Source organism: Salvelinus alpinus, chromosome 3 (assembly GCF_045679555.1).
Source record: "Salvelinus alpinus chromosome 3, SLU_Salpinus.1, whole genome shotgun sequence".
In the NCBI taxonomy this organism is placed as follows: domain Eukaryota; kingdom Metazoa; phylum Chordata; class Actinopteri; order Salmoniformes; family Salmonidae; genus Salvelinus; species Salvelinus alpinus.
The window spans coordinates 59,955,194-59,973,437 of NC_092088.1; the positions used below are offsets into that span (position 1 = coordinate 59,955,194).

Consider the following 18,244-nt stretch of genomic DNA (forward strand, 5'->3'; position numbering starts at 1 on the left):
TGTTGACTTTCTCCCTCTTGAAAAGCTCACTTATGACCTCCACAAGAGACAGCCCAAGTTTGACAGACTCTGGTCTCCACTACTCAACTATATTTCAAATTGGACAGAGTGAATGGGGGGGGGATCAGGGAGATGAGAAGATGCGTGTTGTGTAAGGTGCTGTAAAATCTAAAAACTAATTATTGGCTCGTCATCTCAGCTAAGGCTGGAAATAGCTAATAAGAACCTTGATAGTGCTGCTGCAAGTTCTATATTTTAAATTTTGTTATAATTATTATTTGTGTGTATGTGTGTGTGTATATATATGTATATATGTATGTATGTATGTATATGTATATATGTATATATTTATATATATATAAAACAATTTTTTATTATTATTATATATATATATATTTTTTTTAGTCTGTCACATCTGTGAATGTGGAATGTGTTTGGTTGGTTGATTGAAAACTTAATAAAACTTTAAATTGAAAAAAAAAAAAAAAGAAGTGAACAGAGGAGTTTGCTCATCTCCTAAATTGCCTTCTCCAGTGTAGGATGCTCAGATGTATTCTACCATGAAATTGAAATCCACCACACCCCCTTTGAAAGAGCTGTTTGGAATGATAAAAGCTACTTATCCTTTTATCTATAAAATGTCTAGCAAAACTAGCCCATTTCTTTTTACCACATTACACATGTATTTTGGGATTCAAACTCTGTAAACCTCATTTGCCTGAGGACATGCTAGAGGAGTCTCATTTCATACAAGAGTATTTGTTTCCACGTTTCCTCTCATCGATTACCTTGAACCTTTTTCAAAAGAGGACATGAGGATTCAAGATTCTCCCAGAGCGAAAGCAAAAGAGAGGCAGAGATGGAGCGAAAGAAAGAAAGGAGGGTCCAGGCCTCAGCTTCTCTGCCCTTCCAGTGTGATGGAGAGTCAGCCAACAGACCCAGGCTCGACTAAGCACTTTGTGTGTGTGTGTGTGTGGGTTGAACTGATAAGTCCTCCCACATCGTTTTTATGGCTTTGCTGTAAATCAGTCAACTTAGAGCAGTGCGTTTAAACATACTGTATACAGACAGACACCAACACAGACAGACACCAACACACACACAGAGACACTATCAACCCTACCCACATGGAAAGACCAGATGCATTTCAAAGAGCCTTAGAGGAACAGTTAGTAATTCAGAAACAAATTGTTGGGACGGTTCTACAGACACGAGTTAAGGCAATGTCCAGCAAATCAATAGGTTCAGTCCATTTTCGCACACGTTTGCAAAACCTATGACATTCATTCATTAATTCAATCAATCATGTGTTCTCACAAACAATAGAGGGGTAGATGAGGGCTAATGTGAGTAAAGACTTCAGTGACTTACAATAGATGGATAGACGAGGGGAGAAGAGATGAGGATTGTCACTCCATTCTCCACCAGCACCCCGACCCAGTTCATCAGAGCCCAGTACTGTAGGTAGTCATGTCCTCCATGCCAGAAACACACAAAGCCAAATGCCAGAGCCGTGGACAGCATCTTCCACAGCAGCCCGTGGTGAGAGCCTCCTAATGGGATGTAAATGTACCTGGGACAGGGAGGGCGACAAAGTCAGCAACCACGGGTAGACATTATACACAAAACACAGGGTTACCAGGTAACAGAGTATGTGAGTGCAGTTGAGCAGGTTGGAAATCCCACTCATCACTCAGAGCTCCAGCGCTCCACATCCTTTCCAACCGCTCCGCTAAAAACTGCTACTCACTCAAAAAATAAATGCCGCTGCAAATTCGCTCCATTCATTAAAATCACAATTTAACCAACACCCATCTATCTACCCTGAACAAAAGTACACAACATGTAAAGTGTTGGTCCCATGTTTCATGAGCTGGAATAAAATATCCCAGAAATGTTCCATTCGCACAAAAAGCTTATTTCTTTAAAATGTGTTTACATGCCTATTAATGAGCATTTCTCCTTTTCCAAGATAATCCATATCAAGAAGCTGATTAAACAGCATGATCATTACACAGGTGCACCTTGTACTGGGGACCATAAAAGGCCATTCTAAAATGTGCATCTTCGTCACACAACGCCACAGATGTCTCAAGTTGAGGGAGCATGCAATTGGCATGCAGACTGCAGGAATCCCCACCAGAGCTGTTGCCAGATAATTGAATGTTCATTTCTCAAAGAGAAATTTGCCTCACAACCGCAGTCCATATGTATGGCGTTGTGTGGGTGAGCGGTTTGCTGATATCAACATTGTGAACAGAGTTCCCCATGGTGGAGAGGGGGTTATGGCATAGGCAGGCATAAACTATGGACAACAACCACAATTACATTTTTATCAATGGCAATTTGAATGCACAGAAATACATACTGTGACGAGATCTTGAGGCACATTGTGAGGCCAATTTCTTTTAAGGTATCTATGACCATCAGATGCATATCTTTATTCCCAGTCATGTGAAATCCATAAATTAGGGCCTAATTAATTTCAATTGACTAAAATCTTTGAAATTGTTTCATGTTGCGTTTATATATTTTGTCAGTATATTTTTGTGACTACCTGGACCTACCATTTGGTTTTGAAGTATTGAAAAGTATTTTAATAAACAACAGGAAAAGGTGACTAAGAAGCGCTCATTATTTCAAATAGGCTACATGTCGTATTAAACAGCATATAAACACTAAATAGGTCAGGAGCCAGACAGGTAGCCAAGAAGAAATGAAAATGAATTATTTTGGCTATATTATTTAAATTACAGAGGCAAGAAAAAGTACAGTTGAAGTCGGAAGTTTACCAACACTTAGGTTGGAGTCATTAAAACTCGTTTTTCAACCACTCCATACATTTCTTGTTAACAAACTATAGTTTTGGCAAGTCGGTTAGGACATCTACTTTGTGCATGACACGTAATTTTTCCAACAATTGTTAACAAACAGCTTGGAGAATTACAGAAAATTATGTCATGTCTTTAGAAGCTTCTGATAGGCTAATTGACATAGAAAATGTGTGGGTAGAACTGAAAAAGCTTGCGCAAGCAAGGAGGCCTACAAACCTGACTCAGTTACACCAGCTCTGTCAGGAGGAATGGGTCAAAATTCACCCAACTTATTGTGGGAAGCTTGTGGAAGGCTACCCAAAATGTTTGACCCAAGTTAAACAATTTAAAGGCAATGCTACCAAATACTAATTGAGTGTAACTTCTGACCCACTGAGAATGTGATAAAATAAATAAAAGTTGAAATAAATCACTCTTTACTACTATTCTGACATTTCACATTCTTAAAATAAAGTGGTGATCGTAACTGACCTAAGACAGGATTTTTTTACTAGGATTTAATGTCAGGGATTGTGAAAAACTGAGTTGAAATGTATTTGGCTAAGGTCTATGTAAACCTCCGACTGCAACTGTATGTGAACCCTTTGGAAATACCTGTATTTCTGCTAAATTTGATCTGATCTTCATCTAGGTCACAGCAATAGACAAACACAGTATGCTTAAATTAATCTTAAACTAATAACACACTAACAATTACACATTTTCATGTCTTTATTGAACACACCATGTAAACATTCACAGTGCAGGGTGGGAAAAGTATGTGAACCCTTGGATTTAATAACTGGTTGACCCTCCTTTGGCAGCAATAAACCTCAACCAAACGTTTTCTGTAGCAAAGCAGCCCCAAACAATGATGCTCCCTCCACCATACTTTACAGTTGGGATGAGGTTTTGATGTTGGTGTGCTGTGCCTTTTTTTCTCTCTCCATACATAATGTTGTGTGTTCCTTAAAAAACAACTCAACTGTAGGTTCATCTGTACACAGAATATTTTGCCAGAAGCGCTGTGGAACATCCAGGTGCACTTTTGCAAACTTCAGACGTGCAGCAATGGGTTTCTTGAACAGCAGTGGCTTCTTCTGTGGTGTCCTCCCATGAACACCATTCTTGTTTCGTGTTTTACGTATCGTAGACTCGTTAACAGAGATGTGAGCATGTTCCAGAGATTTCTGTAAGTCTTTAGCTGACACTCTAGGATTCTTCTTAACCTCATTGAGCATTCTGTGCTGTGCTCTTGCAGTCATCTTTGCAGGACGGCCACTCATAGGGAGAGTAGCAACAGTGCTGAACTTTCTCAATTTATAGACAATTTGTCTACCGTGGACTGATGAACATCAACGCTTTTAGAGATACTTTCGTAACCCTTTCCAGCTTTATGCAAGTCAACAATTCTTAATCTTAGGTCCTCTGAGATCTCTTTGGTTCGAGGCATGGTTCACATCAGGCAATGCTTATGAATAGCAAACTCAAATTCTGTGAGTGTTTTTTATAGGGCAACGCAGCTCTAATCAACATCTCCAATCTCATCTCATTGATTGGACTCCAAGTCATTAGCCTAGGGGTTCACATACCTTTCACAACCTACACTGTGAATGCTTGAATTCTGTATTCAATATATTTATTTTACCTTTTATTTAACCAGGTAGGCAAGTTGAGAACACGTTCTCATTTACAATTGCGACCTGGCCAAGATAAAGCAAAACAGTTCGACACATACAACAACACAGAGTTACACATGGAGTAAAACAAACATACAGTCAATAATACAGTAGAAAAATAAGTCTATATACAATGTGAGCAAGTGAGGTGAAATAAGGGAGGTAAAGGCAAAAAAGGCCATGGTGGCGAAGTAAATACAATATAGCAAGTAAAACACGAATGGTTGATTTGCAGTGGAAGAATGTGCAAAGTAGAGATATAAATAATGGGGTGCAAAGGAGCAAAATAAATAAATAAATACAGTAGGGAAAGAGGTAGTTGTTTGGGCTAAATTATAGATGGGCTATGTACAGGTGCAGTAATCTATGAGCTGCTCTGACAGCTGGTGCTTAAAGCTAGTGAGGGAGATAAGTGTTTCCAGTTTCAGAGATTTTTGTAGTTCGTTCCAGTCATTGGCATCAGAGAACTGGAAGGAGAGGCGGCCAAAGGAAGAATTGGTTTTGGGGGTGACCAGAGAGATATACCTGCTGGAGCGTGTGCTACAGGTGGGTGCTGCTATGGTGACCAGCGAGCTGAGATAAGGGGGGACTTTACCTAGCAGGGTCTTGTAGATGACCTGGAGCCAGTGGGTTTGGCGACAAGTATGAAGCGAGGGCCAGCCAACGAGAGCGTACAGGTCGCAGTGGTGGGTAGTATATGGGGCTTTGGTGACAAAACGGATGGCACTGTGATGGACTGCATCCAATTTATTGAGTAGGGTATTGGAGCCTATTTTGTAAATGACATCCCTGAAGTCGAGGATTGGTAGGATGGTCAGTTTTACAAGGGTATGTTTGGCAGCATGAGTGAAGGATGCTTTGTTGCGGAATAGGAAGCCAATTCTAGATTTAACTTTGGATTGGAGATGTTTGATGTGAGTCTGGAAGGAGAGTTTACAGTCTAACCAGACACCTAGGTATTTGTAGTTGTCCACATATTCTAAGTCAGAGCCGTCCAGAGTAGTGATGTTGGACAGGCGGGCAGGTAGCGATCGGTTGAAGAGCATGCATTTAGTTTTACTTGTATTTAAGAGCAATTGGAGGCCACGGAAGGAGAGTTGTATGGCATTGAAGCTCGCCTGGAGGGTTGTTAACACAGAGTCCAAAGAAGGGCCAGAAGTATACAGAATGGTGTCGTCTGCATAGAGGTGGATCAGAGACTCACCAGCAGCAAGAGCGACATCATTGATGTATACAGAGAAGAGAGTCGGTCCAAGAATTGAACCCTGTGGCACCTCCATAAAGACTGCCAGAGGCCCGGACAACAGACCCTCCGACTTGACACACTGAACTATATCAGAGAAGTAGTTGGTGAACCAGGCGAGGCAATCATTTGAGAAACCAAGGCTGTCGAGTCTGCCGATGAGGATGTGGTGATTGACAGAGTCGAAAGCCTTGGCCAGGTCAATGAATACGCCTGCACAGTATTGTTTCTTATCGATGGCGGTTAAGATATCGTTTAGGACCTTGAGCGTGGCTGAGGAGCACCACCCATGACCAGCTCTGAAACCAGATTGCATAGCGGAGAAGGTATGGTGGGATTCGAAATGGTCGGTAATCTGTTTTTTGACTTGGCTTTCGAAGCAGGGTACGATAGATATAGGTCTCTAGCAGTTTTTGGTCAAGAGTGTCCCCCCCTTTGAAGAGGGGGATGACCGCAGCTGCTTTCCAATCTTTGGGAATCTCAGACGACACGAAAGAGAGGTTGAACAGGCTAGTAATAGGGGTGGCAACAATTTCAGCAGATAATTTTATAAAGAAAGGGTCCAGATTATCTAGCCCGGCTGATTTGTACAGGTCCAGATTTTGCAGCTCTTTCAGAACATCAACTGACTGGATTTGGGAGAAAGAGAAATGGGTAAGGCTTGGGCGAGTAGCTGTGGGGGGTGCAGTGCTGTTGACCGGGGTAGGGGTAGCCAGGTGGAAAGCATGGCCAGCCGTAGAAAATTGCTTATTGAAATTCTCAATTATAGTGGATTTGTCGGTGGTGACAGTGTTTCCTATCTTCAGTGCAGTGGGCAGCTGGGAGGAGATGTTCTTATTCTCCATGGACTTTACAGTGTCCCAGAACTTTTGGGGGTTTGTGTTGCAGGAAGCAAATTTCTGCTTGAAAAAGCTAGCCTTGGCTTTTCTAACTGCCTGTGTATATTGGTTTCTAGCTTCCCTGAAAAGTTGCATATCACGGGGGCTGTTCGATGCTAATGCAGAACGCCATAGGATGTTTTTGTGTTGGTTAAGGGCAGTCAGGTCTGGAGAGAACCAAGGGCTATATCTGTTCCTGGTTCTAAATTTCTTGAATGGGGCATGCTTATTTAAGATGGTGAGGAAGGCATTAAAAAAAAATAACCAGGCATCCTCTACTGACGGGATGAGATCAATATCCTTCCAGGATACCCCGGCCAGGTCGATTAGAAAGGCCTGCTCGCTGAAGTGTTTCAGGGAGCGTTTGACAGTGATGAGTGGAGGTCGTTTGACCGATGACCCATTACGGATGCAGGCAATGAGGCAGTAATCGCTGAGATCTTGGTTGAAAACAGCAGAGGTGTATTTAGAGGGCAAGTTGGTTAGGATGATATCTATGAGGGTGCCCGTGTTTACGGCTTTGGGGTGGTACCTGGTAGGTTCATTGATAATTTGTGTGAGATTGAGGGCATCAAGCTTAGATTGTAGGATGGCTGGGGTGTTAAGCATGTTCCAGTTTAGGTCGCCTAGCAGCACGAGCTCTGAAGATAGATGGGGGGCAATCAGTTCACATATGGTGTCCAGAGCACAGCTGGGGGCAGAGGATGGTCTATAGCAGGCGGAAATGGTGAGAGACTTGTTTTTAGAGAGGTGGATTTTTAAAAGTAGAAGTTCAAATTGTTTGGGAACAGACCTGGATAGTAGGACAGAACTCTGCAGGCTATCTTTGCAATAGATTGCAACACCGCCCCCTTTGGCCGTTCTATCTTGTCTGAAAATGTTGTAGTTAGGGATGAAAATGTCAGAACTTTTGGTGGTCTTCCTAAGCCAGGATTCAGACACGGCTAAAACATCCGGGTTGGCAGAGTGTGCTAAAGCAGTGAATAAAACAAACTTAGGGAGGAGGCTTCTAATGTTAACATGCATGAAACCAAGGCTATTACGGTTACAGAAGTCATCAAAAGAGAGCGCCTGGGGAATAGGAGTGGAGCTCGGCACTGCAGGGCCTGGATTCACCTCTACATCACCAGAGGAACAGAGGAGGAGTAGGATAAGGGTACGGCTAAAAGCTATGAGAATTGGTCGTCTAGAACAGAGAGTAAAAGGAAGTTTCTGGGGGCGATAAAATAGCTTCAAGGAATAATGTACAGACAAAGGTATGGTAGGATGTGAATACAGTGGAGGTAAACCTAGGTATTGAGTGATGATGAGAGAGATATTGTCTCTAGAAACATCATTGAAACCAGGTGATGTCATCGCATATGTGGGTGGTGGAACTGAAAGGTTGGATAAGGTATAGTGAGCAGGGCTAGAGGCTCTACAGTGAAATAAGCCAATAAACACTAACCAGAACAGCAATGGACAAGGCATATTGAAATTAAGGAGAGGCATGTTTAGTCGAGTGATCGTAAGGGTCCAGTGAGTAGAGGTTGGTTGGGGTCACGGCGATTCAGACAGCTAGCCGGGCTATCGGTAGCAAGCTAGCATAGGATGGAGGTCTGTTTTTAGTGCCTCGTGCGTTTCCGTCGGTAGATTAGTGGGGTTCCGTGTGGTAGAGGGGATCAATCCAATTGGCAAAATTGATATAGTTATAGTGACCCAAGAAGAAATTGTCCGATAGACTTATTCAGATAGCAGCCGATAAGACAGCTAACGATTAGTGGGCCCCAGATGAGCGTTCAGGTAACGTCACGACGGAGGTGCCAGTTGGATAACTCCCTCGGGCAGATAACGTCGGTAGTCAGTCGTGAAGGCCCGGTGGGGCTCCGCATTGGCAGTAAAACGGGTCCGGATAGGTGATTGTAGCCCAGGAGTGGCTGATGGAACTCTTCAGCTGGCTAGCTCCGGAATAATTGATGTTTTCTCCGGGATCGGCGTAAGCCAATAGACACACGGGTAGCAGCTAGCTAGCTGCGAAATCAAGGTTTAAATGTCCAGAGCTTGCGGTTGAAATCCGGGGATATGGAGAAAAATAGGTCCGGTATGTTCTGGTCTGAGTCGCGTTGTACAAAAGTGGCGATAGATTAACGAGCTAAAGGAATAGCTGATGAATACAATCATTTGTGTTTTATTAGTTTAAGCACACTATATTGTCTAATGTTGTGACTTAGATGAAGATCAGATCAAATTTGATGACCAATTTATGTAGATATCCAGGTAATTCCAAAGGGTTCACATACATTTTCTTGCCACTGTATGTCAAGGCTATAGCCTCCAAATCAAATACATTGTGACGCATTTGCGAGTGCGACACACTAGGCTGGCAGGGACATCAAGCGCTCAACATTTAAACTACATTCCGTTGAATCAAATCATTATAGTCTAAAAATTGCACATAGGCTGTGACTTACTAAGAATTCATTACAAATTTTAAAAAGAAACACATTATTAGGTTCCATCTACATTTTTTGAAACATGAGTTTGGCCAGAGTCTGTAGCTTCAGGCTCATAAGACGGTGCCTGGAGAGCAGGCCAGCTGCGGATAATACCCTCTCAGAGCTTGCAGAGGCACTGGGGATGCTAAACACCCTTCGGGTTGGGCAAGGATGCGTAGTTGTTTTTTATTTTCTGTAGGAAGGCCTGAAGGATTTTAGGTAAAATAACCTTAACAAAGCGGAAAGCTCCTTGAGTGGTAATATGCCAGGCCTATCGGGCCAAAATCAATGATGGTATGATATTGTATAGATAATATAATGAACAAAACTTTTAAGAGATCTGATTTATAGTTTATAAATTGCTACAATGACAGACTTAGCTAGCTACCCACCTTGTTTCTTTATTTTAGCATGTGCATGTACTAAGTAACGTTACACCATCATGCTTTCAGGTTACTTGTCTTTTCAGATTCCACAATGATTCTTTAGTTGTGGACACGACATCTTGCTCTTGGTCCTCCTCATCTTTCTAAGTCACCTTTATTTTTCACCTGTGTGTTTTATCAGTTTCTTTATGAAAATATTTAGCGAACTTCATGACAGTAGCTAAAGCAAGTGGCTATAGCAACACACAAGAAGATTACAAATGCATGCTGGGCCGGGCATGCTCTGAGCTCGTGAAGTGAGCGCTACGGAGCGAAATTGGAGCGGACGAGAAGGCCAAAGCTCCAGCCTTTGGGAAACTCGCTCCAGTCAAATTGGGCACGCTCCTCTCCTTGCTTCGCTCCAGCTGTGCTCACATACTCTGCCGGGTAATACAATCTAAAAGTTATTTGCGGTTATTGGGCAGGAAAAAAATAACACAAAAACATGTGGTTGTTTCTTGGTTCCTAATGATGGACTAGATTTAGGGCCACATATCTGAACATCTCATTTCAAATAGGACAGTACATTGAAAGGGGCAACGCCAACATACAATCTACACTCATCAGCCAAACAGTAAGCACATCTTGGTCATAACGAGACCAGGGATGCAGAGACAATTACACTATGATGAATGTGTTTCATAAAAACAATGCCCTACCTCTTTGCCGGCAGAGAGACACCCACTACAATGAATGATAAACCTCTAAATTGGAAAGGAGGGATTTGTCAGATGTTCTACGGCTATACACAGTCTCTGGGGTACGACGAGGGGTAACCGACCGGTTGTGTAAGTATGATAAGTGGTAACACAGAGCAGAGATTCTTGTTCTCCACACACCTTCCTCTTTGTTTTTCTACGTCTGTATTTCATTGCCAGTCTGAACCGGACTAGCGGAGCTTGACATTCAGCATGGTTCTATTTCTTCTTCGTAGAAACAGTACTGGGTAGCCTTCATGAAAAAGTAATTATTGGAAATTCAAGGCCACACAACAGAGACAGTATAACAAGATTCACAGGTGTTTGAATCAAACAAGAGAACAGGCAGGTGCCTGGATCGGCAAAAATGTTACATAATTTTCTTTGTATGTGTTTGTTTTGCAATCTGCTGATGCAAACCTAACCATAGGATGAGGGTAACAGACGTAAAGCTACCGAGAGCCTCTTAAAGAAAGAAAAGAGAGGGAAAGCGAGCGAGAGAGGTTGAGAAAACAGTTTGAGATTAGAATAGCATAACAAAATCTAGCCTATAAGCATAGAAACATATCACCAACGTAGACTAGCGAGTGTGCTTTTCTTAAGCGTGTGTGAGGGTGGATTTGTCATCTCCTCTGTGTCACTTAAACAATTAAAATGACTGTGTTTGGGAGGCTGCCTGTTGTCATCCGCTCTGCTCCTGCGGCGTCTCACTAATCCCTAAGGGAGACAGCAGTCGACCAGGCACCAAATTTTACAACACGCCCTCCTATCGTGAACACAGATTATACCACAGCTTTCACCCATACACTCAATGTAACACAGCAACACCTGATTGCACCCAATCTGCCAACATAGCCCTAAGAAAGATTAGACCTACCACTTTCAGACAGACAGACACTCACTGTATTGTTAGATCTATACTCTCTGTCATAATCATCCTGTTTGTTCACTGTTGAATTAAATTGTGCCCCAGACACATTGTTTGCTATTGTTGCTATGCATATTGTTATGGAATAGTTTGGTAGTTGAGTTCTTAAGAGCAGAATTAGACACTACACTATCACTTCCAAAACTCCAGTCCCAGGTGGCAGCAGCAACCGGATCAGGTGCTGTGCTCTGCCAGGAAGTCTTGTTAAGTGTTGATTGTGCACAGTGGTGGGCAATTAGAGTTACTGCTGGTGATAGCAGCGTGAGAACTTCTAGGCCAGACAGGTCTGCCCATGTTTCTTGGATTATGTGTGTTTGGGATGCAAGCCCTTTTTGTACATGTTATTATTTCTGGTCACCATCAGCTTGAACAACAGTAATTCGCTTGCGCTCGTCAACCAATGGGGTCAAGAAAAAGCTAGCTCTGGACCCTGGACTCAAAGTGTATTGGTTGCGTACATAGTTTAGCAGATGTTATAGAGGTTGCAGTGAAATGCTTGCTTCTAGCTCCAAACAACGCAGTAAAATGTCAAACCAGTTGACAAATAACCAAAAATGAACACATTATTTTAAAAACACAAATAGTACTGTAACAGTAATCCAAATACAATCTATATGCATCTACACCAGATAAACTTAGACAAGAAATACTAAGAATGATATGTACAGCAGTAGATGCACTACATGACCAAAAGTATGTGGACACTTGCTCATCGAACAGCTCATTCCAAAATCATGGGCATTAATATGAAATTAGTCCCCCCTTTACAGCCACCACTCTTCTGGGAAGGCTTTCCACTAGATGTTGGAACATTGCTGCAGAGTCTTACTTCCATTCAGCAACAAGAGCATTCATGAGGTCAGGCACTGATGTTGGATGATTAGGTCTGGCTCGCAGTCGGTGTTACAATTCATCCCAAAGTTGTTCAATGGAGTTGAGATAAGGGTTCTATGCAGGCCAGTCAAGTTCTTCCACACAGATCTCGACAAACGATTTGTGTATGAACCTCCCTTTGTGCACGGGGGCATTGTCATGCTGAAAAAGGAAAGGGCCTTCCCCAAACTATTGCCACAAAGTTTGAAGCACAGAATTGTCTAGAATGTCATTGTATGCTGTACCATTAAGATTTCCCTTTACTGGAACTAAGGGGCCTAGACCGAACATTCAGTCAGGTAGCGTTCTCCTGTCATCTGCCAAAATCAGATTTGTCTGTCGGACTGCCAGATGGTGAAGCGTGATTCATCACTCCACAAAACGTGTTTCCACTGCCCCAAAGTCCAATGACGGCGAGCTTTACACAACTCAAGCCGACTCTTGGCATTGTGATCTTAGGCTTGTGTGCGGCTGCTCAGCCATGGAAACTCATTTCATGAAAACAGTTATTGTGCTGATGTTGCGTCCAGAGGCAGTTTGGAACCGAGAACAGACAATTTTTTCGTGCTTCGGCACTCAGCGGTCCAGTTCTGTGAGCTTAATTGTCCTATCACTTTGCGGCTGAGCAGTTGTTACTCCTACACATTTCCACTTCACAATAACAGCACTTACAGTTGACCAGGAAAGGTCTAGCAGGGCAGAAATTTGACGAACTGACTTGTTGGAAAGGTGGCATCCTATGACGGTGCCACGTTGAAAGTCACTGAGCTCTTCAGTAAGGCCATTCTACTGCCAATGTTTGTCTATGGAGATTGCATGGCTGTGTGCTCAATTGTATACACCTGTCAGCAACTGGTGTGGCTGAAATAGCCAAATCCACTCATTTGAAGGGCTGTCCACATACTTTTTTTTATATATAGTGTATACATTGCATTCAGAAAGTATTCAGCCCCCTTGACTTAAAACAATTTAATCAATTTTAGGATAAGGCTGTAACATAACAAAATGTATAAAAAGTCAAGGGGGCTGAATACTTCCCAAATGCACTATATATACAAAAGTATGTGGTCAGCCCGGCTAAATACACAAAAGCAGTAATAAACAGATAGGGGGGAAACACTGAATGTAGTAACCCCTTCAGTAATGTATTGCCCCTTCAAATTAACGTTAAACGTAAACTGAAATGTCACATCTCTAGATACACATCCCTGGTTAAGGAGACTGGTTCCTACGAGGTCCTGTGGGCCCTGGTCAAGAGTAGTGCACTAAATAGGGAATTGGATGCCATTTGGTACGCAACCAGTGTGAATAATGACCACTATTTCAGACGGGGAGAGATTTGTCCTGTTATTATTACTAGAGCTCTGTATGGTCTGTGTCCCCTGGGGCCCTCGCTAGTATCTCACCGTGCTGTTGCTTAGACCTGGGTTAAAATAAACAATTTCAAATGCTTTAGCTGAGCTTGACTAAGCTTATCCGTTGCAATGGAATCAACAGCAAAGTCTCAAGTGGAAAGCCATGTCCGTCTGGCACTCCAGGCAGTCTAGGTCATTTTGAAATGATTTCAAATAGAATTTGAACTCAGGTCCGCTACTATCTCACTGTGCTGCTATATCAGAAAGTTAGCTAGCGTTCTGCAGCTTAACTGACAGCCTGCTGTGGGGGGGGGGGGGGGGGGGGGGGTGTATGTGTGCGCTGGAGAGCCGCAGTGGAAACATCTCCATCTGAATGATGAGCCTGCATTTTGGGCGCCTTCCTTCAATACAAACGGCAGCATTTTCCTTTGAAATGCACCGCAAAAAATACATCACAAAAAGAGAGCGCATTTACCTGGCTAGCTTTGTCACCAAGGTCAGCATGTTCCGAAATGTGTAATAGAACTTAATCAATCGCCTTTAATAGGGCAATTAGATCTATAAAGGGTGCTGTCCCTTCATTTGTATTTAATCTTGTTTAACAGCTGTGCACTGGTTTAAACACCCCATCACTTGTTCTAAGCTTTTACATGCTTTCCAAGCTCCCTCAGGTGGGCTGAGGCAATTTGCATGGCGACAACGTTAAAAGGTACAGTCTGTGATTGGTACATACTTTTTTGGTCTTTAAAATGTATGACATCCAGTATACCCACTGATAATCGAATCCCAGATTGTAGCATTAAGAGAGCTGATGAAGCCTTATAGTGGTGTATGAGTGGAGACGATGGCGACAATGCAACAGGCAGCCTACGTGGGAGAGAAGACAGCCATTTGAATGCCTTAAGAGAGCTGAGGAACAGGACCTTTAACACATGCAGGGATGCTACAGACAATTAAAGCGGATTTAAAACTGCATTAGAACTACTTCAGCACCACTTTGGCGAGCTGGGGACGTGGGCATTGTGCATATAATTTGGTGTCGACGACGGTGAGCCGAGCATCACAATCAGAAAACATTTCATCAGAAGAAACCTTTAAGAGTGCTTTAAAAAAGGTGGGGAATATAAAGGAAGAGAGGGAAACCGCTACAGATGGACATTGCATCAGTGTTCAGAGCTGGAGGGTACCTAACTTCCATTATAACATGGATATGGATAATAATGATGGTCATGGACAACTTTTATATAGTGTTATTACAAATGTTCAAAGCATTTTACCGATACAGTTGAAGTCGGAAGTTTACATACACTTAGGTTGGAGTCATTAAAACACGTTTTTCAACCACTCCACAAATGTCTTGTTAACAAACTATAGTTTTGGCAAGTTGGTTAGTACATCTTCTTTGTGCATCACACAAGTACTTTTTCCAACAATTGTTTACAGACAGATTATTTAATTTGTAATTCATTGTATCACAATTCCAGTGGGTCAGAAGTTCACATACACTAAGTTGACTGTGCCTTTAAACAGCTTGGAAAATGCCAGAAAATGATGCCATGGCTCAAGGAAGAAGCCACTGCTCCAAAACCGCCATAAAAAAGCCAGACTACAGTTTGCAACTGCACATGGGGACAAAGATCGTACTTTTTGGAGAAATGTCCTCTGGTCTGATGAAACAAAAAATGTACAATTTGAACATAATGGCCATTGTAATGTTTGGAGTAAAAAGGGGGAGGCTTGCAAGCTGAAGAACACCATCCCAACCGTGAAGCACGGGGGTGGCAGCATCATGCTGTGGTGGTGCTTTGCTGCAGGAGGGACTGGTGCACTTCACAAAATAGATGGCATCATGAGGGAGGACTTATGTGGATATATTGAAGCAACATCTCAAGACATTAGTCAGGAAGTGAAAGCTTGGTCGCAAATGGGTCTTCCAAATGGACAATGACCCCAAGCATACTTCCAAAGTTGTGGCAAAATGGCTTAAGGACAACAAAGTCAAGCTATTGGAGTGGCCATCACAAAGCCCTGACCTCAATCCTATAGAACATTTGTGGGCAGAACTGAAAAAGCGTGTGCGAGGAAGGAGCCTACAAACATGACTCAGTTACACCAGCTCTGTCAGGAGGAATGTGCCAAAATTCACCCAACTTATTGTGGGAAGCTTGTGGAAGGCTACCCGAAACGTTTGACCCAAGTTAAACAATTTAAAGGCAATGCTACCAAATACTAATTGAGTGTATGTAAACTTCTGACCCACTGGGAATGTGATGAAAGAAATAAAAGCTGAAATAAATCTCTATTATTATTCAGACATTTCACATTCTTAAAAAAGAAAACCAGTCAGTATCTGGTATGACCAACATTTGTCTCATGCAGCATCTCCTTTGCATAGAGTTGATCCTTTGCATAGAGTTGATCAGGCTGTTGATTGTGGCCTGTGGAATGTTGTTCTACTTTTCAATGGTTGTGCGACGTTTCTGGATATTGGCGGGAACTGGAACACGCTGCTGTACACGTCAATCCAGGGCATTCCAAACATGAATTTGCAGGCCGTGGAAGAACTGGGACATTTTCAGCTTCCAGGAATTGTGTACAGATCCTTGCGACATGGTGCTGTGCATTATCATACTGAAACATGGAGGCAGATGTATTGCATGACAATGGGCCTCAGGATCTCGTCACGGTATCTCTGAGCATTCAAATTGACATCGATAAAATGCAATTGTTTGTTGTCCATAGCTTATGCCCGCCCATACCATAACCCTATCGCCACCATGGGGCACTCTGTTCACCACGTTGACATCAGCAAACCGCTCGTCCACACAACACCATGCCATAGAGTTGAAACCGGGATACATCCATTAAGATCACACTTCTCCAGCTTGCCAGTGGCCATCGAAGGTTAGCATTTGCCCACTGAAGTCGGTTACGACGCCGAACTGCAGTCAGGTCAAGACCCAGGTGAGGAAGACGAGCACGCAGATGAGCTTGCCTTAGACGGTTTCTGACAATTTGTGCAGAAATTCTTCGGTTGGTAAACCCACAGTTTCATCAGCTGTCCAGGTGGCTGGTCTCAGACGATCCGGCAGGTGAATAAGCTGGATGTGGAGGTCCAAGGCTGGTATGGTTAGACGTCGTCTGCGGTTGTGAGGCCAGTTGGACATACTGCCAAATTCTCTAAAACGACGTTTGAGGCGGCTTATGGTACAGAAATTAACATTAAATTCTCTGGCAACCGCTCTAGTGGACATTCCTGCAGTCAGCATGCCAATTGCACGCTCCCTCAAAACTTGAGACATATGTGGCATTGTGTTTTAGAGTGGCCTTTTATTGTCCCCGGCACAAGGTGCACCTGTGTAATGATCATGCCGTTTAATCAGCTTCTTGATATACCACACCTGTCAGGATGGATGGATTATCTTGGTAAAGGAGAAACGCTCACTAACAGGGATGTAAACAAATTTGTGCACAAAATCAGAGAAATAAGCTTTTTCTGTGAATTAAACATTTCTGTGATCTTTTATTTCAGCTCATGAAACATGGGACCAACACTTTACATGTGGCATTTATATTGTCGTTCAGTATATAATTCAAAGCATTGTATGTAATGGCAGAGACCATGACTGCATTCTTAGAGCACAATAATGCTTTATCTCTAGTCACTGGTTTTGATTGAATTGGGCAGGAAAACACAGAATAGGTCTATTCCTGCAGTAAAAATACATTTTCAATTGAGACCTCCGATTGAAAATATATAGGTTAGTCCAGGACTAGCCTTAATCTTGGTCCGGGAACCTGGCCCTTCAAGTTTAGGCTGATGGATCTCTTCACTGGGGACATTATGGCAGGTAACTGACCTGATAATGATGGTGTGGTAACCCAAGGTGAGGAACCTTTTTCCAAATGCAATCACCAGACCGAGCACGGAGCCCAAACTAACACATTCAGAGCTTATTGTCCATCATTAAAAACACAGAAAAACTAAAAGTAGAAATGAACACAGATTCATTATGCATGTGTTTTATATGCGCATATTCAAAGAGATGAGCATTTTTCGAACAAAGCAAAAAATACAAAAAAATATGCCACACAAGTGGTTCACCTGTGATGGCAATACACAGCGTAATAATGAATACATGCAAATACAGCAGTGGATCAAACATCTTTTGTTTGCTGGAGATCCACATTGGCACAAGCCTATGTAGGTAGTAATGACGTGTGTTTTTGTACAGGGAATTTTACTGAGCTCTTGAATATTCAACAATGAATGTGCTCACAGGGAGTACAAACAGCGCTTCCCAAATGTACCAGGACACATATTTAATAGAGGAACCCAAACACCATATTTCTATGCTGCTTTTGTTGTGTGGGGGGGGCTTCCCACTGATTCAGCACATTGATTGTGAAAATGAATCTCATGTAAGTAAGGTATGTGTTTGAATCTTTTCGAACCAAGCCGAGCACCCACAGAAACTGCAGTTTAAAGTAATAAAATAAAATAATTGTACAGTATCTGAGGTAGTTAATTCAAAAAATATATATATACACTTTCAAGGTACACTTTGTTAACTTCACTTGGTTATGTACCGCTTCCTCTCTGAACATTAGGGACAAGTAGGAAAGGACAATCCACAAAGACAAAAACCGCAAACAGTGTTTTTGAACAGAGATACAAATTGAACACAGGTTGGTTATTATTGTTTTACAGGTTCTACCCTGAGCCCCGCAGTCGCTGTTCACACATACAATGCAAACACAATATTTTACAATACTTTGTTTTTGCCCAACAGCGCCACCATGCGGCCAAACTGAACCATACTCTACAGGTTAGCTACACTCATCCCGAGCATGAGTGCCAACCATAATCACTTTGGT

The 18,244-nt window shown here is 42.5% G+C and overlaps 1 protein-coding gene across 3 annotated transcripts in view; it reads right to left on the reverse strand.

Moving 5' to 3' along the window:
* The window catches only part of hhat (hedgehog acyltransferase), a 125,966-nt gene that overhangs the window by 40,653 nt on the left and 67,069 nt on the right, over nt 1-18,244 (reverse strand). For all 3 annotated transcript variants that reach the window (XM_071393520.1, XM_071393519.1, XM_071393518.1), the window contains one exon: nt 1,372-1,573. In XM_071393520.1, coding sequence (XP_071249621.1) covers nt 1,372-1,573 — 202 coding nt within the window. The remainder of the gene's footprint in view (nt 1-1,371; nt 1,574-18,244) is intronic.